The following is a 23,610-nucleotide window of genomic DNA, read 5'->3' on the forward strand; positions in this document are numbered from 1 at the left end:
ATATATATATATATATATATAAACAAGTGCATGCTTAACTGTGTGAAGGTTTGAAATAAATATTATATTTTTTTAGAATTTATGCTTCTCTAAGATTTTAATAATGTGAAGAGCTATATGAAACTTACATTGTAGTATTTATATTTCAAACCTTTACACACAACGTTTAGCAAGCATTTAAATGTGTTAAATTATTTTCCAATAAAACACGGGCAATAAAAAGGTTTTATTATCCAATTAGGTAGAATATTAATGTTTGGTTGCAGTCCTGGTTGTTTTACTAAAATTATTTCAGCTTTTTAAACTATGTCTAATGTTTCTCAGTTGAAAATGAATGGCTGTTGAGTGTAAAAAAAAAAAAAAAACCTTTTAGTGATTTATGTAAAAAGGTTATTAAATAGACCCATGGTAAGCACATCTAGCTTAAGAAGTCAGAAATAATGAACCTCCTGAAGTAAGAGTTTACCTGAGAGATGAGCTCCTCTGGGATGACAGAGGCTGGTATTACCGGCTGTGGCTGACTGCCCAGCAGGCCGGAGCCTCGATCTCTGCCAGTGCGGATCACGCGGGTCTGTCTGCGTGAATCTCGGGCTGCTGTGGAGGACCGGCCTGAAGATCCGCCTCCTCCAGCACCTCCTCCACCCCCTCCTCCGCTCCCGCTGCCTCCTCCTGAGCCTCCGCCGCCACTGCCCCCGCCGCCACTGCTGCCACCATTTACTCCTGAACTCCAGCGGCTCCTGTCAGGCACACCAACAATCAGGATCAGTATACGGCCAACAAGATACTCTCTGAGTGATATTGAACTCCAAAGGACCATGTTTAGGGACTAGTTTTACATTCCTTGTCTCGTGAATATGAGAGCATTGGGACTGATGTTTTTAAATAGTGTCTCTGATTAAAACTTCATTGTAAAAAAAATAAATAAAAAAAATGATAAAATTGAAGTTTAATTCTGTGAATCAGTTTAAAATTAATTTGCATGTGGACTCAAAATGTTAATTTTTCATATTTAAATGTTTCAGCAAAACAACATGTTGCTTTTACAATATTATACTATATATAATAATAAAAATGATTATATAACAAATAGTTTATAACTATGTATTTTATATTAGTTCATAAATGAAAATGAATAAAATATTTTTACTTGTTCATTTGCACATTTTACTGCATTTTTGACTACTAAAAAAAAAAAAAAAAAAAAAAACGGGTTCTCCATTTTGTGTTTCATTACAAACACATACAAATATCAGATTGAATTTTGTTATTTTGATTATAATTGAGCTATATTGCCCAGCTCTACTAGCAGTTTAATTTTACTGCTAATAGAGTCTCGCATATAAAAACCAAATATTTCTGGAAATGGGCTTGTAGTGTAAATATTTTCAGGAGGGGCTTTTACTGCATGCAAACAAAACACAGCAAAATCATCTTTAAAACAGATTTCTTATAACCAAAGGCACCACCGCATGTGAGGCTGCCAACATTACCTGATGGCTGCATTTCTGATAGCCCTGCCACAACTTACCCAAGGGTGTTGCCAGCCAGTCTGCCCAGTGTGTCAGAACCAGACAGGAACCAGGGCGGATCACTAGTCCTGCCTGGCCTGGAGCTCCTTCCTGCCCCTGAGACACTGCTCAACTTTGAACTGGAAACAAAAGATGGGAGATCAGTTACAAACCTATAGTCCCACAAGTGGGACCATCACAGAGCCTGGAGAGCCCAGTCCTACGAGCCAAACGGCCCTTTTGTACTGTGGGGCGACTAACATGGCAACACCCTTGGGAATCAGAACTGACTGCAGCTCATTCCTCAGGCAAGAGCTGTAGGAAAGGCTGGCAGGGAACTGCTAAAAATTTCCCCTAAATCATGTGCCATCATGCCCGCAAAATATTTTGGTCATATACAAACACTGTGGATTGCTTGCAGTTCACAAAAGGGGATTTGCACTGGTGCGACATAGCTTCAATCACAAAAACAACAGGAAGAGAAACACTAGCCCACCTGCTTAGTTCAAGCAAAACACCACAAACAAAATCACTGCAATGGGCAGCGGACAGCAAAGCCGCCATAATGTTTTTTGCTGTTTAGTTTTTCACTAAAGTGTTTAAATACTCTTTTCAGACTCTGAAGTTTTGAATTTTATTAGTTACAATACATTTTCATAGATCTCTTAATTTAAAAAATATATATAATAATAATAATAATCATGATATGCTCTTTAAAGTCTGTACCAGCAAATAATAAATCATTTTAAGCAAGAATGTGCATTTGTTTTTCTTTATTTTAATAATAATAAAAAAAAAATTGCTGATAAAACCAGACAACAAAAGGTATCCAATTCCAAACCTCTATAATAATGTTCTAAAGCACCTGAAGCCTGTGGATTCAGATTTACTGAGTTTCTTCCATCTAAACCACAAAAGCCTAAATTTCACACCCTGTCATTAATAAGAATATTATACAATATAATACAAAAGCATTTTCGCCATGCAACTATAGAAGGTTATATGTCTGGGATAATAACTGCATCGTATATAGTGTTTATATTTAAGTGCATTCATGCTACGCTAACACAATAATAAAAGTAAACTTGTCTTCAAACCAAAGCCTACGACACAACCTTTAAATCTAAACATATGAGGTGGGTTGAAAAGTTAAACAGAACTAAAACAAACTTAATAGGTCAAAATAAATCCAGAGCAATCATAACCGAAAGGGACAAGTTTAGTTATTTTGCATGCCAGCTCAAACATGCATTTTCCATGTGTCTGACAAGTATTCATTTCTCACCCATCATTGCCATCAGGCTTGCCGAGCTCCAGTCGGTCGGGCTGGACAGCAAAGCTTATCCTGCAGATACGTCCATCCTGAAACAAAAGAGTATATTATTTTCCACATTGCTCTGTGTTGATCAGACACAAGCAGTCATTATTTATTCACCCTCATTTCGTTTTCGATTAAAAATTTTCTTCAATGGAACAAAGCAGCACAGGAGCAGTAAAAAAGCAGTAAAGCTTGACAAACATGGTTAGTGTGAAGTTTTATGAAGAAAAAAAGAGCAAAAACAAGACTGAGCAACACGAGTACAAGCAAATGGTATAACATTCATATTTGGAGTAAATTGTTCCTTTAAAATAAGGAAAAAGCCTAAAGCAATGATATAAATAACAGTGCTGCATAGTAAATGTTACCTCAAGGAGGAATCCAGCATGATTTGGTCCAACCACACACTGCTTAAGTTTGGCCTGCTCCAACGGAATAAGGTGTGGATGACTGATGTGTGGACAGAGAAACGTTAGCCAAGTGTTTTCACAAAACTCAATACTTCATTGATGTGGAAAGAATTCTAAAACCACTGGGCTTAAAATGTAAATACTTGGTAAAACATACCTGTTACAGTTGTATTTATTGAGCTTTTCCGACACTTCACGGAGCCTGTAAGACACAAAGGCATGCGATTAAAAACTCAATGTCCACAGTAAATGCCTAAAATAATAATGTTTCGTCCCAAATGAGGAACAGCCAAAACGTCTGAACTGAAACTGGCCAAAACCTTTGGAGGATTGAATATTATGGTTGAATAGAAAAACATAGGAGATGGAAGAAAAACTGAGAAACCGATTATGGCTACGGTCAGAGGAATTAAGTGGCCTTAGGTAGGTTATTTTACCCTTCACTTTACAATGCAAGAAATGATGTTAAAAAAGGGAAACTATCATTCTGCACTGTCATGTTTAATATACATGCATAATACATTTGGAAAAAGCAATTTCAAAAACTGAATAGTTCACTGAATACATCAGAACACTGGAGATACAAATAAAACGGGAGGCCTAGTTTAAGGTCATAAACTAATGACTCCTAAGTCATAACTTGTCTCATAATTTGTAATAAACATGTAGCCTAAATATTTGTAATGTTTTCACATAATATGATCTTAAAATTTATCAGCACATTAATCAAATGACTAATTATTTGACTCTTTAAGACGCTCCCTTAAAGCTCAACAGGATTAAAAACAGCATATTTGTGCAAATACAAGCAGCCAATACATCCTTTTTAAATAATCATGCCTTAAAAAGAGAAAGCAGGACCAATCTGAAGTTTATAAGGATACAACAAATATAAAACTCGGGTAATAATCAAATGTATCACAATAAGTGGTGCAAGCCGCAATAGTGAAAGGGGAAAAAGGTAAATGAACAAAGGCTACACTGGAAATCTTCTCTCTATCAAAAAAAAACTAAACATTTCAAGTTTCATTAATGCATTAATGCATGCGATTTCATTAATGACTCTGCATGAAAGATAAAGAGATGTTTAGGTCCACTCCAAACAATTACACAAAAACAAATGCAAACAATTTCAGCAAGGAAACCTTTGGTATAAGTGCACTGTGGACAGATAACATACTTGGAAGGCCGCATGTTGTGCTGCAGCTTTCATATGAGTAAATGCAGATGCGCAGCAGACAGAGACATATGAAGAAAGAGTAGATTTGCAGCCCGGTCCAAATTGGCTGAGGAAAAAAAGATTTTTCTCAGATATTGGCCAACTTTAGCCCTTCAAGCTCTTCTTGGACCAAAAGCGTGTCAAATCAGCAGTAATGCTACATACCAAAAACCTAGTGAGCTGACTAAATAGGCAGCATTTTAAGGCACCATAGGACCACATACACTTTGTGTGTAGAGCACCATATATATGATAGAGGGATGCTGCCTATGTACGTAAAACGCTCCAAATAAATCCCTTGAGGTTTCATTTCAGGTAGGAGGACGCTACCTTAGAAGGCAGTAGACCGCAAGGCACCTCACTAGGTTTTGGAGCAGAGCCAATGTCTTTCTTGGCATACTCAGCACATCGGTACAGCAACATGCCTACAGCATCATCTAAACAATGATAAGTGATGGAGACACAACTGAACCCATTTACAACATCCATTGAACTCAAAAAGACATATGTTTTAAAATTATATAAAAAAAAAAGTAATCTAAATTGCATAGTCAAATGATTACATACAATCATCTAAACCCATCGGTGAGGTCTTCAGATCATCTAATTTAAATACAATCATTACAAACCACTGAGCATATCCCTCTGTATGTTTGGCCTATGTAAATCAATTCAATATGAAAACAAGAGTCATCCTGAAATGCATTTAACAGCTCGTCCAGAAAAAAAGCAAAAAACAATATTTTCCCACGATGCATAGTACATCATATTACAGGGCTCCAGACTGCAAACAAATGGTTGCATTTTGCAACCTTTTTTCCTGCTGGTGAGACTAAATTTTCTAAGAGGTTGCACTGGTGCCAACCGATAAGAAACGAAACCGCACTACTCATTTGAGTTTCGCTTCGTGGACCGTTTATCAGCTCGGAGCAATACTAGACGGCACAACACCAGCTCAGAACAGGTACCCGTGGGCCGTTCTCTAACACACGACTTACTACACACTAGCGCGGTTAATTTGCCGTAGAATTAATATCATCTCAGCAAGATCTAGTGGGAAGCATTCATATTTGGCTCATAATTCTGTAATAAACCACAGATATCAGATCAAACAGCACTGACATTGAAACCGTGAGCATTGTGCCATGAACAAACAAGTTATAGAACGCTTCTCAATCCACAAATCACCAACATGCACCATGGATTTAATGTAGCAATGCTAACTGTAACCATGGTATTGTGGCAGAAATAGTCTAATGTTTTTAAAAAAAAAAGAGGGTTCATACAACCTTTTAAGAGTGAAATTCAAGCATTTTAAGGGCTTTAAAGTGATTCACACTTCTTCCAGCACCTCAAAAGCTCTAAATATCATCCAATTTTAATGTTATTTTTATTGCGATGATTTGTAAAACTAAGTTTAAAGATGTAGGAAAACTCAAACTTAGTGGCAAACAAACACTTTTATTTAAAAAAAAAAAAAAGACATGAAATTAGCACTATAACCAGTAGATGGCGGTAGAGGAGCACATATTGACTTATTAGCCATTTCCACACCCTAGTATATGGGGGGGGGGGGGGGGGGGGGTCCAAAAAATAAAGACTTTTCTTCAAACTGTTACTGATTTACACAGTAAACAAGTAAAGAGTGCTCCTTTTACATTACCTTTATGATTAAACAAAGATGGCATCACCATCTGTAGAACTTAGTGGCACCAATGCCACTGCTCTAAAATATTAGTCTGGAGCCCTGTCTTAAGCTGTAAGGGAAATACTTGGGAAAATGGGGCTTAAAGCACTTTATTGGCATAACTGCTTTACATATAACATTGCCAAAGCAACAATAACACATGCATTCACAGCCTCTGGCTTGCAAGCTTTGCAATGCATTGTATTTTCTGATACAGACTAAAAGCCCAACATCAGCTACACAGACTAATACACACATACTGCAACAGAATATCCTTGCGCAGCAGCTACAGAGATCATGCTGAATCCAGCTTGAAGGGGACACGTGTGCAGAAAGGTCCCTCGATTCCTGTCAGAGCTGTGCAGCAGAAAAGCCTTCACGTCACAGCTCATTATTGCAGGACGTATCAGTGAAGAATGAAGGATGAAAGTGTCCGCATAGAGGCTGAAACGTTAATGACTAGTGCAAGTTTACATCCGGTCTGGGGGATCACACTATCTGTGAAGAACACCACAATCTACACACAGTAACAAGAAATGCAAGATGACAACATGTATCAGAGTGCTAAGTTTACTAACAAAATGGCTCAATTGCATTTAGTCTTGATGCAATGCATGTTTTCCCTTTGTTGGAAATGATCACAAAGTCAGCATGAAACAGTGTTCACAACCTTTTAAATTATAAATTTCCATGCACTAACAAAAAAAAAAAAACGCTTACTATTCTTTAATATGCCTAAAAATGACACCAATTACCTCATATATAAACAAAACAGCAACCCAAAATAATTAATATACTCAATTACTCAAAAGCCACAGCAACGCATAGGATTTTAATATTAAATATTATACACAGCCCCAAAACAAAGATGAAAATAATTGTGTAACCATTTAGGAAAATAAGACATATGTATTGTCATTTTACAGTTTAAAAAATGTTTTATACTTATAAAATATTTATTCATTTACGTTTATTTTACAGTGCAGTTGTGAAGTAATATATTACTGTCTTAGGGATAATATTTTTATTCAATTTAAATGTATTTGTATATCGCTGTTCACAATACATATTTCAAAGCAGCTTTACAGAAAATGCATGAGTAACCTATACATTACAATTTAGAGCAGTGTTTCCCAAACTTTTCTTTCCACGGCAGTTTTGATAAGTAAAAATAATTCCCAACGCACACCACTATATAAAAATAATTGCACAAACATGCATTGCTTCAAATGGCATATTAAAACTAGATATTATATTAAAAGTAGTACTCACATTTAATGTGAAACTTGAGCTTAAGGTAGGAACACAAGTTATATGATGTTGCTGGTGATGATAAAACAACAAATTTAATGTCGCTGTCGGGAAACCGTCAAAGTTGGTATTATGGCTTTATATACCTATGGTTAAACACACGCACGTGTCATTATTAGCCTAACATTTTATGAAAAAAATCAAGCTCAAATGGAGTCTCAAGGTTTTTGACCAGCGAATGACAGATAGGCTATACGTTGTCTGTCATCTGAAGCAGTAAGTGCATCGCATTACATTTTCATCAACTTACAGGATATAGGCTAAAGTTTATTGTAGCTATATGGCTGCTCGGTTTTCTTGTTGAAATCTTATCAAAATGTCATGACTCATGATACAAAAGATGGAGCTCTATGCACACAGGATATTTAAAACGGCATATTTGCTTCAACTAGACGACAAATACCAGACACTAAGACTATTCTCCACTCTTCATACAAAAAAACCTTTATGGACAGCGTTTCTTAAGTGCAGAAAACGCTGTACTTTTACTCAAGCATCAGTTCTTTATTTACCCTTGCATTGCAAACAAGCAGAGACAGTCTCCAAACTGTGCATGTCACGTTATTCACAATAGAGGAGGGTGGAGTTATGAGGTTTGACTGACAGTTTGAGAAGCCAATAGAGTTATGAGGTTTAGTCCGAACCCCTTTTACATGCTTTTGTTTTGGTTAAACATTTGTAAAACCCAGATACAGACATAAAGGTAACCAACAGCATTCATTTTCTAAAACAAAAATGACGAGATTTAGAGATATGAGGTTTCAGCCGACAGCGACGATATTCTTATTTATAGCATTTATTCTTAGGAATTTGCTCATTTTCTACGGCTCACCTGACAACTTGTCATGCCACACACAATGGTTGGGAAACACTGATTTAGAGAGATCTGTTATCAGAGGTGATTGTGTCCAAGTATTGTCCATATTTCATAAATGTACAGTTCAAAGATAATACAAATCATGCAGTTAGCTAACATCCTGAATTAATTTAAGGAAACAATGAGCTCATTAAAGTAATTGCAAGTTGTGATATAATGTTACTATACAAATTAAATATAAAAATATTCATAATGCATTGCACACACATATATGTGTGTAAGGTCTCATGCTTTTAATATAGTGTCTAAAGGCAAAATTATAAACCTTAGTGGATCTCATTTAGCTATATAATACGTACGCCTGAGACTGCCAATTAGGCTATACATTTCCAAAACTGAGAACAAAATAAGCATTTTAAGGGATCTTTGGTGGGCTAGTAGTATATTAAAGTGGAATGCTTGGAGACTTGCAGTGGGAAAACCCCAATACACAGCTTTGAGAGAAACATCATTAAACAGCAGATTCCCAACACCCATTTTGTCCAAAGATGCCTTCAGTGCAACACTGGCCATCAGATGAACACATGGGTTCCTCATGCAGCTGTCATCATCAGCCATAGCAATCACCTCCATGACCAACTGCATGGGATCATTCGGACTAGTCAAGTTGACGAAAATTAGGTCCTTTAAATAATTTCAAGTGTTAAACAAACAGTATATATCAGTGACGTTACAACTAAAGCTTTCGGAATGGGGTTTTTACATGTCACGAGTCATGACAAAGAAATAAACTCTGCTCAAGATCTATGAAAACGTTACACAAAACATTGCAATTCTTTATCTAGAGACCATCTTTAGCAGAAAACATCGTGTCTTCGCGTTTATAGGCAACTGTCATAACGAACTGTTCACCAATCCAACCCTGGATATCAAACAATCCATACGGGTAAGCGTCAAAACAGTGATTGTGATATCATTTCCAACAAATTTATTGAGGATAAATTAATTAAACAGATGAGCTCGCGGAGTGCTAAAGGCTAACCGGCTAACCTGAGAGGATTTTATTCGTCAATTCTGTTCACATTCATTCGGTGTATCATATAGAACTTAAGTTTAACCTAATAAATAAAGCGTACTTTTGTATTTATTTGGGGTGTGAAAGTATGAATTGATCGCAGTTCCCTCTCTTTTCACCTCCCCATCCCCCAACCCGCATGATTGTGTCTCCAGTCAGCCGGGCCTCGTTATTTTTAGACCCAAATGCCCAACCTTGAGCGTTTGCAACAGCCCTAAAATCCTCTATATATTTTATTAACACTTTTTGAAAACCCTTTCACCTCATTCAAGGGTAAATACTGATTGTAAACCGCTTCTTTCTTATAAATACCTGTCATTTAGCTGGTCTTCGGTCCCGGGTAACGGGTGAACCACGAAGTGAATGGACGTCATGGACACGGTCCCGGGTAAATTAATTTGTGGGGGGATTTTTTCTTTTCTTTACGGGTTAGGTTTGAGAATGTGTTTTCTTCGCTAAAAGCAACCGAAGAGCTGAAATATACAACCTCCTCATCCACATGCCGCCATCTTAACTCTGTTTAAGCTTCTTTGGGTCTGTTGGAAAGGATGCGCGTGTAACGGCGACGCTGATTGGTTGAGAGAAAGCATGTGTTGGGGAAGTGGATTGGCTGAGAGGGATAAAGATAGGGAAGAGGGGCGGGGTCAAGGGTTTATTTCCCATGTGTTGTCATTGTGTTGGCGTCGAGTGATCTGAGTCATTGTAGTAAATAAATTCACGGTTATTGCCGTGTTATCTCTGGAAGCTCGTTTTGTTTAGTCACATACGAAACAAAATAATTATTTTGCAAATTATAATTGCGGAATTATGGCATACTGAGTTATATTTATGAGTTGAAAAGTCGATATTGAGACGTAAAAGTCAAAAAGGCGACATTTTTGACAGCGTATGTTTGTGGCTATACTTGTGAGGGCCAAATGTCCTCACTTACATAGTGAACTATTATGACAACCTACTTGTGAGGACATTTTACTGGTCCTCACTTGTTAAAAGGCTTATGAATCGGCCATGTTTTTATTTAAATCCAGTGTTTTGCACGTGTTTCTTTGATGGATAGGTTAAGGGGTAGGGTTTGGGTTAGGCCACAGGTTATATAAAATATATCAGCTTTAAATATATAAAGCTGATATATTTATAATAAAGCTGATATAAAATCAATGGAAGTATATCCAATGTCCTCACTAATATAGTGAAAAAAATGTGTGTGGTTGAGGTTTACCATGTCGACATTATGGGGACAAAATATGTGTGTGTGTGTGCTTAAGACATGATGCTTTGTGGTGTAAATGCACCCATAGGAATAAAGCTGCCATGCCCACCTCACTTACAAACACACTCACCTTTTTCACCTGTAACTTCAGAGGTGTGCAAAGCAAAGAAATCATATTTACATTGAATTTACTGTCAAAAGTTAATTCAAATAAAAGTTAAATAAAACTGACGTTCTTTTTATTTGCAGGGCGAAAAAAAATTGACTTAGAAATTTACTTTTATTTAACTTTTATTAATGCTGGTAATGTATCTTGGCATACTGATAAATCCTCTAATGCTTAAAATAATAAGATGGGCTCTAAAGAGATTCTAGCTGGTAATGAAAATTGTGATGGCCTACATTAAAGGTCAGTTGAACCTTCTTAATGTAGATGTTACGACTTTCTGTTACATCGTTCTGTTCTAATATTAATATCACACAGGAACTGGAGCAGAACATGGTATAGGGTAAGCTAAAAAAAGAGAGCAATGCTATATATATTTTTTTTTTTTTTTTTTTTTATGGAAAAAAGGCAATCTATATTTTCATTGGTTGTCTTAGACTTTTTGTCACAAATATTCTGCGGAGTGAGACTGAGCACGTAAATGCATAGCTAGTAAATCAAAATCTCTGAATCATTATTTTAATCGCAAAACACCAAAATATAATTTGTAAAGCTGTAAATGCATGCCAGGGTAAATGTATCATGTCACGTCCAGCAGGTGTCAGCGTTTTGCTTCTCAATCACTTTCTCCTATATAGTATTACAGTAATACTCTGTTTTATTTCACCTCAGATACAGGACAACTAAAGAAAATGCTTTCTCATCTTACCCTCACCCTCCATATGGTCCGTGTTTAATAGTAATAGTAATATATCTTTATTGTCCACCGAGGTGGAAAATTGAAAACTAAACTTTTTATCTCTGATTTCTTTTGAATGAAATTATGACCAGTAATAATATATCTTTGGCCTCGTTCTTAAAAACAAATGTAATGATTTTTATGTTTTATGTTATATAGATATACAAAGTGTCTTTTAAAAAGGTCTGTTTTCTGTGCAAACTATATATACTAAAGTTCATCATTCATTATACAAGCAGGCACTGACTGATAAATACATTTTGTCAAAGATATTGTACATTTGTTATCTGGACTATTATCTTGTTCACTAATGTTGGTTATAATGAAGATATCTGGTTTCATTTAGGATACTGACATTAAATATCTGTGTGAGTTTATCTTCAGTGACATCAACACTCAAGGACAATCAATGCAGACAGGTCCAGTCTGATGTTATTTTTAACCAAAACTTTGTTTAGTGAGTTAAAAAGTGACTTTGTGCAAACACGTCACATGCTATACTGGGAATCATGTGGGTTCCTGAGTTTAGTGCACTTTGTGCTTGGATGAGAATCTGCAAACAGGAAAAATTCAGTGGGCTAAAAATAGTGAGCAGCTTCAGGATGAAATGTGCTCCTCCAATCCTGATTGGTCAGTTGCGTTGCTCCATGCATTTTGGTCGATCGGATCACAGGTTGTAACCTAATGTGTTGTAAGGATGCATTCGACACAGGTTACCTTGAACGAATATTTAATTTAGAGGGAAACGCAAAAAGAATACAGAATGGCACAGCATGTATCAGCTTCTGTCCAACTCTGTGTGACTGCTGGATCCGGGAGAAACCCCAAACCTGGGTCTTAAAGGAACATACCCCCAGACCATTATAAAGTGGATGACGCTAAATACAGATGTAAACGGGGTCTAAAACGTTTTGAGCTTGTCCACTTTCGACCACTTCCAGAGGTAGTTGAAAACGCATTAGACCGGATTGCAGGCTAACATTTGATTGATCACTGTCCCAGGAAACTGATTTTAGTTGTACTAGTTTCATTATCATCTCTCTGCATGTTCCTCATTTCAGTCCACACATCTTTTTTCATGCATAATAAAATTGTTTAAAGTCAAATCAATGTTTAATGTCCATGTTTTTATTTATTTCATAAGCAGTCACTATTTGTTTCAAATAAAGTCAGCATGAAACAGAAGTTGTGATTATCTTTTCTTTCATATTGTGACGTACACTCACCTAAAGGATTATTAGGAACACCATACTAATACTGTGTTTGACCCCCTTTCGCCTTCAGAACTGCCTTAATTCTACGTGGCATTGATTCAACAAGGTGCTGAAAGCATTCTTTAGAAATGTTGGCCCATATTGATAGGATAGCATCTTGCAGTTGATGGAGATTTGTGGGATGCACATCCAGGGCACGAAGCTCCCGTTCCACCACATCCCAAAGATGCTCTATTGGGTTGAGATCTGGTGACTGTGGGGGCCATTTTAGTACAGTGAACTCATTGTCATGTTCAAGAAACCAATTTGAAATGATTCGAGCTTTGTGACATGGTGCATTATCCTGCTGGAAATAGCCATCAGAGGATGGGTACATGGTGGTCATAAAGGGATGGACATGGTCAGAAACAATGCTCAGGTAGGCCGTGGCATTTAAACGATGCCCAATTGGCACTAAGGGGCCTAAAGTGTGCCAAGAAAACATCCCCCACACCATTACACCACCACCACCAGCCTGCACAGTGGTAACAAGGCATGATGGATCCATGTTCTCATTCTGTTTACGCCAAATTCTGACTCTACCATCTGAATGTCTCAACAGAAATCGAGACTCATCAGACCAGGCAACATTTTTCCAGTCTTCAACTGTCCAATTTTGGTGAGCTCATGCAAATTGTAGCCTCTTTTTCCTATTTGTAGTGGAGATGAGTGGTACCCGGTGGGGTCTTCTGCTGTTGTAGCCCATCCGCCTCAAGGTTGTGCGTGTTGTGGCTTCTCAAATGCTTTGCTGCATACCTCGGTTGTAACGAGTGGTTATTTCAGTCAAAGTTGCTCTTCTATCAGCTTGAATCAGTCGGCCCATTCTCCTCTGACCTCTAGCATCAACAAGGCATTTTCGCCCACAGGACTGCCGCATACTGGATGTTTTTCCCCTTTCACACCATTCTTTGTAAACCCTAGAAATGGTTGTGCGTGAAAATCCCAGTAACTGAGCAGATTGTGAAATACTCAGACCGGCCCGTCTGGCACCAACAACCATGCCACGCTCAAAATTGCTTAAATCACCTTTCTTTCCCATTCTGACATTCAGTTTGGAGTTCAGGAGATTGTCTTGACCAGGACCACACCCCTAAATGCATTGAAGCAACTGCCATGTGATTGGTTGATTAGATAATTGCATTAATGAGAAATTGAACAGGTGTTCCTAATAATCCTTTAGGTGAGTGTATATGAGAGGCCCAGTTTACACCTGGTATTACGATGCATTTTGGTCGATCGGATCACAGGTTGTAACCTAATGTGTTGTAAGGATGCATTCGACACAGGTTACCTTGAACATATATATGTAATTTAGAGGGAAACGCAAAAAGAATACAGAATAGCGCAGCATGTATCAGCTCTGTCCAACTCTGTGTGACTGCCCGGGGAAACCCCAAACCTGGGTCTTAAAGGAACATACCCCCAGACCATTATAAAGTGGACGACGCTAAATACAGGTGTAAATGGGGTCTAAAAGTTTTGAGCTTGTCCACTTTCGACCACTTCCAGAGGTAGTTGAAAACGCATTAGACCGGATTGCTGTCGTAGTGTAAACGCTCATGTGGTCCAATGTGTTCAAACAGCCATGAAAGACTCTCCTACTGACCTAATGCCTAAACATTATGGGAAGCGCTCTAGCCAGACGGGATTTAAACTTTGTCGGCTGAAGATCCAAGTTTGTTTTGAAGACGAAAGACGTACCAAGCACAATGTTCTCTCACCATCCCTGATTTCTAACACACACTCATTATTCGGCTGGTCTTGTGGCTGTCTGATGCGTTCATTTTTATGTAAATTGCATTTTGGGTGCATTTTATTTTGTCCATTAGATCAAAAGATCTGAAAAACCCATACATTTACCCGCCCATAGACCCTCCCCTCGAAGAAATCAGGACAGAAGTGGTTGAAAGTGGACAAAAGAGACGGATTAAAACACCAGGTGTAAACGGGTATGTGTCTCCCTCGTCTACCTGTGATCCGATCGACCAAAACGCATCTTAAAACCAATTGTAAACAGGGTCTAAGTGACACAGCTTCTTGAACAATAACAAATGTAGGACATGGTCTGGTTTTGTCAGTGGGGAATTGATTGGATGGTTGTGATGGTTTGCTATTGGTGGATCTCATGTGAGTGACAGGTTGCCCCGCCCTCGCGCCAGTAACACATCATCAGAGAAGAGAAGAGGGAGGGGAAGTTATTTTGATTCAAGATTACAAGACACATTTATTTAAAAAAAAGATGTGCATTGATAAATCATTTATAATAAACACTGCAATATTCCATAAAAAATAAGAATGGTCTATTTTGATTTCATGATGACTTTAATACTTATTAATATCTGCACACTTTGCCTAAGCTTGTTTGTGTAGTCACATGTGTAGTAATATGATCACCAACTGAGAAGTCACCAAAATAACTCTGTCTGTGACACATTCCAGATCAGATCTATGCCGTTGAGTAAAGTACATGAGCAAAAGCGTATTTGGCCTCAGTCCGAATGCTCTAGATTTACACATGCACTCATACAAATCTAGGGCAAGGTTCAATCCAGTAACTCAGACCTCAGATGATCCGTTAATGCTGGAGAGTGAAGGCGGTCTCGTTTAACACTATTATAAAATGTTATCAGGAATATAGTTTGAGCAGAATGTGCTTCAGCAGAGAGAATAAACCACCATCCCTGATAGATTGTCGATATTATGTTACGCTTTGGGTTTGGACTGTTGGGTAACTGTTATATAAGAGCTTACTAAACCAAGGATGTTGGCTAACCAAATATTCAAGAACGGGGAGACTGAATGCAAAGGTAAAATTGGGGTAAAAAAGGAAAATTCTGTCATCATTTACTCACCCTCATGTTGTTCCAAACCTTGTTCTGTTGAACACAAAAGAAAATATTTTAAAGAATGTTGGTAATCAAACATTTGTCGGTAGCCATTGACTTCCAGGTGGGGAAACAAAGTCATTGAGGACCAGAAAATGTTTGAACATTCTTCAAAATATCTTCTTTTGTATTCAGCAGAAGAAAGAAACTCATACAGATTTGGAGCAACATGAGGGTGAGTAAGTGATGACAGAATGTTAATTTTTGGGTGAACTGTCCCTTTAATGGAGAAACGCTCATTTCTTTAGCATTAGTTGAATAATGATGAATTAATGGAAGATATTACACAGTGCTATGAAGAAAATAACGCCCTTTTTAAGGCTCGGTGAATTAAACGAGAGTAATATGAATCAGGTTCAGCTGGGATATATCGGTTTGTATATCTGGATGAACAGCTGACCGTCTGTGTATCACCCGCACACACTGCGCGGATCACACACTGATCACGCACCGACACTCTCTCCTCATTGGCTAACGCTCAGCACACATTTGTCGATGATTGGCTGGAGATTAAACCACGCCCACACGGCCCCGGCTCGGTTTTCTGAAATATGTGAATGAACCTAAAGCTCAAGAAACGGTGACAGTATGTATCATAATGAGACATAGGTGTTCAGTCACAATAATAAACGAGAGATATAATACAGCATCGGTATGTCATCACTATCTGAAATTGTAAGTAAACTATCTATGCTTAAGAATTTGAATTCTTTCTGCAGTTAATCAATAATCTGTTTAACTTCGTACTTGCCCGAGATGCAGATATTGGCTAATGCTTTCTTTTTGTTTGATTTGTATTATATTTATTTAAGTTGTTTATTTATGTCTATTAAATGCTAATTTAGAATAAAAGCCATTAGCAAACATTAATAGTTGATGTGCATTGAAGGGAAGGAATTGATGATTATGAAAATCTATTTTTTTTTTTAAATATAAAACTACCTTGATTTTTAAAAAAGTATTAAAAATAAAACATTATTATTATTATATAAAGAATATAAGATTATTATTATTTTTTTAAGTATTACATTTTAGCTACTTTGTGAAGTTATGCAAATTGTCAATTTCAGGCAGAAATTATAATCTCTTCCATATCATTATATTCATGATCTTTTCTTCCATATACTTTCACATCTAGCAGCGTGTGACATGTACAGACACCGACAGGAGACATTCAGAAGCTGTGGAGGCCCTGATATCCATGAACATTGACTGGGAGTCGGGAAATGTCCAGGAGAGGGAATTTCGTCCCTTGACACCTTCCTCTGAAGCCTGTGAGGATTCAGTGTGTTCAGTCACTGCTGATCTCCACCAGTCGTCCTTCGTGAGCGAGACTGAGGTGAAGCACACAGACAGATCCAGGTCACATTTCAACCCAGTATCACACACAAAAATAGTATTTTAATAAAAATAACGCATATTTAACTCTCAATACAACAACACAAAAATCGTATGCAAATCTCCAACTCATTACTGTATTATTATTTAAACTGTAGTGTATATATGTATATTTTTGTATTGCATTTAATATTTATATAATTTATATTATATATATATATAAAAAAAAAAAAAACTAGGCTACATTGATTTAAAAATCCCCCTGTGGTGAAAATACAGCTTTTAATGTTGTTTATATGTGGTGTATTTAGTATACTTAAGACAAACCATGTGTAAATTCATAAGTCGACACCATTGCTGAGTATTTTCTCCTTAAAACTGCAGTGAACCAAAGACAGTCTCAAAAACACGCTTTGAAATCGCTGGTGTTTCTGACATCACAAACTACCTTGTAACCAATCAGATCAACGTGTGGATCTCTGAGCTGCTGTGAGTGAGTGGAGGCGGGGCTCATTTGCATATTCATAGAACCACGTATACTAAATGAGGCACAGGTGTCGGGTTACATTCAAGCAATTTTAAGGCATTTCAATATGTCATTTTGGTGATCAAAGATGAGTTTTAAGGGATGTTTTTGATGTTTTTATTAACAAAGTTCGGGAGGAGCACGTTCAGATAATTAACCTAAATTAACACAAAAGGAGCGCACTCAGTTAATCAACCAATTACCAAAACAAGAGGTATATATACAGCAGACTTATCGCCATTCATTGACAGTTTAACACTGGGGGGGGGGATTAGATATAAAGAGATATAAAGAATATCTTGTATAGTAATGTAATAAGGTATTACATTTGGTAGTTCTACTTTGTGAAGTCATGGAAAAATAAATTATCTCAGTTCGTTTCTTTATACTTGTGTGATGTACAGACTCAGACACAAGATATTCAGAATCTGAATAATATCATTATTTAAAATGTAAAATAGTTATGTATATGGATATGTATATATATATGTATTACAGTAATAAGGTAAAAACCAGAGAAAAAAGGAGTGCATGTCAGTAATCTAATGAGATTCTGACTGAAATGACCAAAATCAAAAGTAAAACATTTAAAAGATTACAGTAATTCAAGTTGTGCTTGATGGTATGGAAGCTTGTTTCCGCCACTGAATAATAAATAAATAATAATAATTGCGACTTTTTATCTCACAATTCTGACTTTTTTTCTCACAATTGCGATTTATCAAGTCAGAATTGTGACTTTTTTTCTCACAATTGCGAGATATGAAGTCAGAATTGTGAGAAATAAAGTCGCAATTCTGAGAAATAAAGTCGCAATTGCGAGATATTTAGTCGCAATTCTGAGAAATAAAGTCGCAATTGCGAGATATAAAGTCGCAATTGCAAGATATAAAGTCGCAATTCTGAGAAATAAAGTCGCAATTGCGAGATATAAAGTCGCAATTCTGAGATATAAAGTCGCAATTGCGAGATATAAAGTCGCAATTCTGAGAAATAAAGTCGCAATTCTGAGAAATAAAGTCACAATTGCGAGATATAAAGTCGCAATTCTGAGAAATAAAGTCGCAATTGCGAGATATAAAGTCGCAATTCTGAGAAATAAAGTCGCAATTGCGAGATATAAAGTCGCAATTCTGAGAAATAAAGTCGCAATTGCGAGATATAAAGTCGCAATTCTGAGAAATAAAGTCGCAATTCTGAGAAATAAAGTCACAATTGCGAGATATAAAGTCGCAATTCTGAGAAATAAAGTCGCAATTGCGAGATATAAAGTCGCAATTGCGAGATATAAAGTCGCAATTCTGAGAAATAAAGTCGCAATTCTGAGAAATAAAGTCACAATTGCGAGATATAGTCGCAATTCTGAGAAATAAAGTCGCAATTGCGAGATATAAAGTCGCAATTCTGAGAAATAAAGTCGCAATTGCGAGATATAAAGTCGCAATTCTGAGAAATAAAGTCGCAATTCTGAGAAATAAAGTCGCAATTCTGAGAAATAAAGTCACAATTGCGAGATATAAAGTCGCAATTCTGAGAAATAAAGTCGCAATTGCGAGATATAAAGTCGCAATTGCGAGATATAAAGTCGCAATTCTGAGAAATAAAGTCGCAATTCTGAGATATAAAGTCGCAATTGCGAGATATAAAGTCGCAATTCTGAGAAATAAAGTCGCAATTCTGAGAAATAAAGTAAGAATTGTGAGAAATAAAGTCGCAATTCTGAGAAATAAAGTCGCAATTGCGAGATATAAAGTCGCAATTCTGAGAAATAAAGTCGCAATTGCGAGATATAAAGTCGCAATTCTGAGAAATAAAGTCGCAATTCTGAGAAATAAAGTCGCAATTCTGAGAAATAAAGTCACAATTGCGAGATATAAAGTCGCAATTCTGAGAAATAAAGTCGCAATTGCGAGATATAAAGTCGCAATTGCGAGATATAAAGTCGCAATTCTGAGAAATAAAGTCGCAATTCTGAGATATAAAGTCGCAATTGCGAGATATAAAGTCGCAATTCTGAGAAATAAAGTCGCAATTGCGAGATATAAAGTCACAATTCTGAGAAATAAAGTCGCAATTGTGAGATATAAAGTCGCAATTGCGAGATATAAAGTCGCAATTCTGAGAAATAAAGTCGCAATTGCGAGATATAAAGTCACAATTCTGAGAAATAAAGTCGCAATTGCGAGATATAAAGTCGCAATTCTGAGAAATAAAGTCGCAATTGCGAGATATAAAGTCGCAATTCTGAGAAATAAAGTCGCAATTGCGAGATATAAAGTCACAATTCTGAGAAATAAAGTCGCAATTGCGAGATATAAAGTCGCAATTCTGAGAAATAAAGTCAGAATTGCGTGATATAAAGTTGCAAATGTGAGAAAAAAAGTCAGAATTCTGACTTTATAACACGCAATTCTGACTTTATAACACGCAATTGCGAGTTTATTTCACGCAATTCTGACTTTATATCTCGCAATTCTGAGAAATAAAGTCAGAATTGCTAGCCTGACGTAGAATTGCGAGATGTAAACTCGCAATTGTGAGATAAAAAGTCGCAATTATCTTTTAAAATGTTTTATTTTGTGGCAGAAACAAGCTTCCATATGATGGCACATACAATAATCTAAATTTAATGGCACAATATGACCTGAATGTGTTTTTGTGAGATTCACTCACAAAAACTTAAACTGCATGCTAAATGAAAAGGCAGCCTGTCAATATATATTCTTAAAAATAAAGGTTCCACAAGGTTTTTTTTGTAGAGAACCACCATTTTGGGTTTTATAAAGAACCTTTCAGTGAACAGTTCTTAGAGTGAAGAACATTTAAATAATCAAAAGAACATATAAAGAAGATTTTGTGCAATGAGAAAGCTTCTTCATGAAACATTCAATGCCAATAAAGAACCTTTATTTTTGCGAGTAAAGTAATCTGGCTAATCATTTGCATTAGTAATGTCAAGAAACATTCATGAACTGGTCGTTGTTTTATTTCAGGCAGTGTCGTGCATGACTCCACCACACAGTCCCGACTGTGACCAACACCAGGGGTCAGGGGTCACCAGATCTCGAGCCATCAGTGTGATCCGCCACACGTCAGATGCACTGAGTCAGAGCGCCAGTGAATCAGCAATAAACCTCCAGCCTCTCAGATCTGATCCCCCGTCAGCCCCTGCTGCAATGGTGTCCGATTCTTCTTCTGGAAGCATGCCATCAGTTTCAGTCTTCCAGACGCTTCCACTCTCTCAATCCTTTGCTGGTTCGGCAAACGTTTGTCAGTCGTCTGTGGTTTTTGTGGCCGGTCTGATGGCCAAAGGTTCAGTCGTGGTAATTCTGCCCCCTAAACAAACACCTTCCCGTGGTTTGAAGTTTCCCGCCATCGCTCCCGCTCCCGTCCACAACTCCTCCGCAAACAGACCCGCGTCTGAATCCGCTCCTCCACGGACCCGGGACTATGTGTGCACTCACCCGCACTGTGGGAAAACATACTTCAAAAGCTCCCACCTGAAAGCACACCTGAGGACACACACAGGTAGAGAGAATGACGCTTCTTCTGCTCTATTCCAATAGTGGCCAAAAGTGATGTCCGGCCTAGAAAATCTGACCCTTCACCTTTTAATCAAATATTATTCAAGATTTTGTAAGCTTAATGCATAGTTGTGCTTGGAGTCGGTTGTTTTATGAAACATGCCAAATTGTACCGATAATTTTTTGCCAAGCTGTCATACAAAGAAACTATGAATGCATGGATAAACCAGAGAGAACCAATGAAATATTAATCATTGATTATGTTGTAGTCAATATGCTTTTTGTGTTTATATGTTTATATGCAAATTTTCACTTTGACAGACTCCAAGTTTAGTGTTTTGCTATTCCCTCATATTTAAAATAAAAATATCGTCATATTTTGATGGTTTAATTGAACTTTAAGGGTCATTTAAAAACAAATATCCTCTCCAGACATCACTTTTGGACAATACTGTATGTATTTAAATTTTATGTCATATTTCCAGAAGTTTGGAATACAGAGTTTTAACAAACTTAATGAGATGCATATCTGTCAGTCATACATACACATTTTATATGCAATTCGTATACATAAAAAATTTACATCTTACATTTAAGCCTATATATATATACTTTATATATATCTCTATATATACATATATATATATTATATATATATATATATATATATATATATATATCTCTCTATATATCTATATATATGCTTGCATGATTTAGATCAGTGCTTCTCAGTTGTCAAAGTTACAACCTCAAAGTTGTTTCCTGTACATGTCTTGTCCTCCAGGTGAGAAGCCGTTCAGGTGCTGCTGGGACGGATGCTTGAGGCGTTTTGCCAGATCTGATGAACTTTCACGTCATCGGCGCTCACACACGGGAGAGAAGCGTTTCGCCTGCCCCGTATGCCACAGTCGCTTTGTGCGCAGCGACCACCTGGCAAAACACACACGCCGCCATCTAACAGCCAGGAGAACACCAGTGTGGCAGCAGGAGCTTCGCCATCTTAACAACATCACCAGTCTGTGTCGAACCCTGCAGCCTCTGGCTCCCAAGACTGAGAGCTGACAGACCCAACCAAGGAGACGTCCTTGTGTGTACATCTGGACTATTTTATTTAAATCGTTTATTTTATATACACACACAACCATTCAAAAGTTGGAATTATTACGATTATTTTTATGCCTTTGAAAGTCGTCTCTTCTGCCCACCAAGGCTGCATTTATATGTTCAAATACAGTAAACTCTGAAATATTCATGCAATTTAAAATACCGGTGTTTTCTATGTGAATATATTTTTTAAATTATTCCTGTGATTCAAAGTTGAATTTTCAGCATCATTACTCCAGTCTTTAGTGTCACATGTTCCTTCAGAAATATTTATAATATTCTTTAAAAACCTTTAAAATGTTTTGTCTCAACTTTTGCAGTTTAATCACATGCCTGTTTTGTTTTTTTATTACTAGAAATATGGCAGCAAGAGACACAACTCGCCTATATTTCACTTTGTTTAGTAACACTTTAAAGTCAGGTTACATTTGTTAACTACATTACATACTTCTAAAGCATTGAGCCAACATGAACAATGAACCGTAGTATTTTTATTAACTAAGATTAACAACGATTAAACACTGCAACAAATGTATTTTCAGTTCATGCATTTACTAACGGGACTTTACAATAAGTGTTACTTTTATTTGCTCGCTTTTAAATGTACTGCCATGAAGTTGGATTGTTTTTTGCAAAATAGAAATAAATGAGTCTTTTTTTAACATTGTTTTTTCAGTATGATGAAAATACCAATTTGCAAATCTCATTTGTGCGCTGAAACCGGATTTTGTAATATACATTGCAACAGATGTAACTTTGAAGCGTACAAAAACAGAGGATCACTAACCTAAGATGATCTAAATGAAGTTTCTAGCTATTTACTCAAGTTTAAAAGTGAACTTTTACAGTAAAGGAAGTATTAAACGATTCAACAAGGCCACTTAATGCCATTTTATTGACAGCAAAATCTGTACATGGTAAATGCAGTAAACAGCAGTCTATAATACACCGAAAACTAAAACACATTTCACATATCGAATTCCTTTTCATCTGTTGACAAAAGAGGCACTCGCCTGGATCCTGCAAGTAAAGAGCAACACTGCAAATCCTCACTTCAACCAGCACCACTTGCTCCAACCATCTTCAACACTTTCCGTGACAAAAGCAGAGACGTCCCGGACAGAACACATGTAATGCGGAGACAATGCTTGAGATCCAAGCTGTAGCCGACACTCGTAGACTACAGAAAAGCAACAACTCGGACCCGAAAGACCCTTCTAGCAATAGCGATCTCAATTTTGTGCAATATTACATTACAAAATGCATCTACAGTTCATAACACTATGAATTCCTTACTGCACTGCACACATCTTCTTTCCTTAAAATGCAATAACTTGCTCGTCACAGCAATGCAACACACACAAATATGTACAACTGTACAAGAAGCTTGGCATTCGCATACTTGCACAAGGTGCATTCTGGGCGTGAGATTACAACAAATTACAACGTTTCCATTGTATTCTGTCCACAAACACACTTAGCTCTGCTGCACTATTAATGCAACAGTTCAAATAGGACGA

At 37.0% G+C, this 23,610-nt stretch overlaps 2 protein-coding genes across 7 annotated transcripts in view; one reads left to right on the top strand and one right to left on the bottom strand.

The window, feature by feature from the left end:
• The window catches only part of ubr5 (ubiquitin protein ligase E3 component n-recognin 5), a 53,812-nt gene extending 43,949 nt beyond the window's left edge, over positions 1-9,863 (bottom strand). For all 4 annotated transcript variants that reach the window (XM_079893979.1, XM_079893981.1, XM_079893980.1 and 1 more), the window contains exons 1-6: positions 9,658-9,863; positions 3,394-3,438; positions 3,195-3,276; positions 2,794-2,870; positions 1,529-1,648; positions 467-737 (exon numbers count right to left, since the gene is read on the bottom strand). In XM_079893979.1, the coding sequence (XP_079750105.1) occupies positions 467-737; positions 1,529-1,648; positions 2,794-2,870; positions 3,195-3,276; positions 3,394-3,438; positions 9,658-9,719 (657 nt within the window). In that variant the 5' untranslated portion in view covers positions 9,720-9,863. The remainder of the gene's footprint in view (positions 1-466; positions 738-1,528; positions 1,649-2,793; positions 2,871-3,194; positions 3,277-3,393; positions 3,439-9,657) is intronic.
• A 6,286-nt stretch (positions 9,864-16,149) lies between these two features.
• klf10 (Kruppel like factor 10) lies at positions 16,150-22,752 on the top strand. 3 transcript variants are annotated; one of them, XM_079895370.1, is made up of 4 exons: positions 16,150-16,273; positions 16,737-16,937; positions 20,456-20,990; positions 21,771-22,752. In XM_079895370.1, exons 1-4 carry the CDS (start codon positions 16,253-16,255, stop codon positions 22,046-22,048), a joined length of 1,035 nt encoding a protein of 344 aa, XP_079751496.1. In that variant the 5' UTR covers positions 16,150-16,252; the 3' UTR covers positions 22,049-22,752. The 3 variants fall into 3 exon arrangements, with proteins under 3 accessions (XP_079751496.1, XP_079751498.1, XP_079751497.1); XM_079895372.1 differs by having other exon boundaries at positions 16,155-16,273; positions 16,737-16,922; XM_079895371.1 differs by having other exon boundaries at positions 16,161-16,273; positions 16,740-16,937.
• Positions 22,753-23,610: the final 858 nt, after the last annotated feature.

This window comes from Squalius cephalus, assembly GCF_949319135.1.
Source record: "Squalius cephalus genome assembly, chromosome: 15".
In the NCBI taxonomy this organism is placed as follows: domain Eukaryota; kingdom Metazoa; phylum Chordata; class Actinopteri; order Cypriniformes; family Leuciscidae; genus Squalius; species Squalius cephalus.

Coding starts and splice junctions, on each gene's coding strand:
- klf10 (XM_079895370.1), top strand. CDS start 16,253: ATGTCATCACTATCTGAAATT. Junction 16,274..16,736: donor TGTCATCACTATCTGAAATT/GTAAGTAAACTA, acceptor TTTCACATCTAG/CAGCGTGTGACATGTACAGA. Junction 16,938..20,455: donor CCTTCGTGAGCGAGACTGAG/GTGAAGCACACA, acceptor GTTTTATTTCAG/GCAGTGTCGTGCATGACTCC.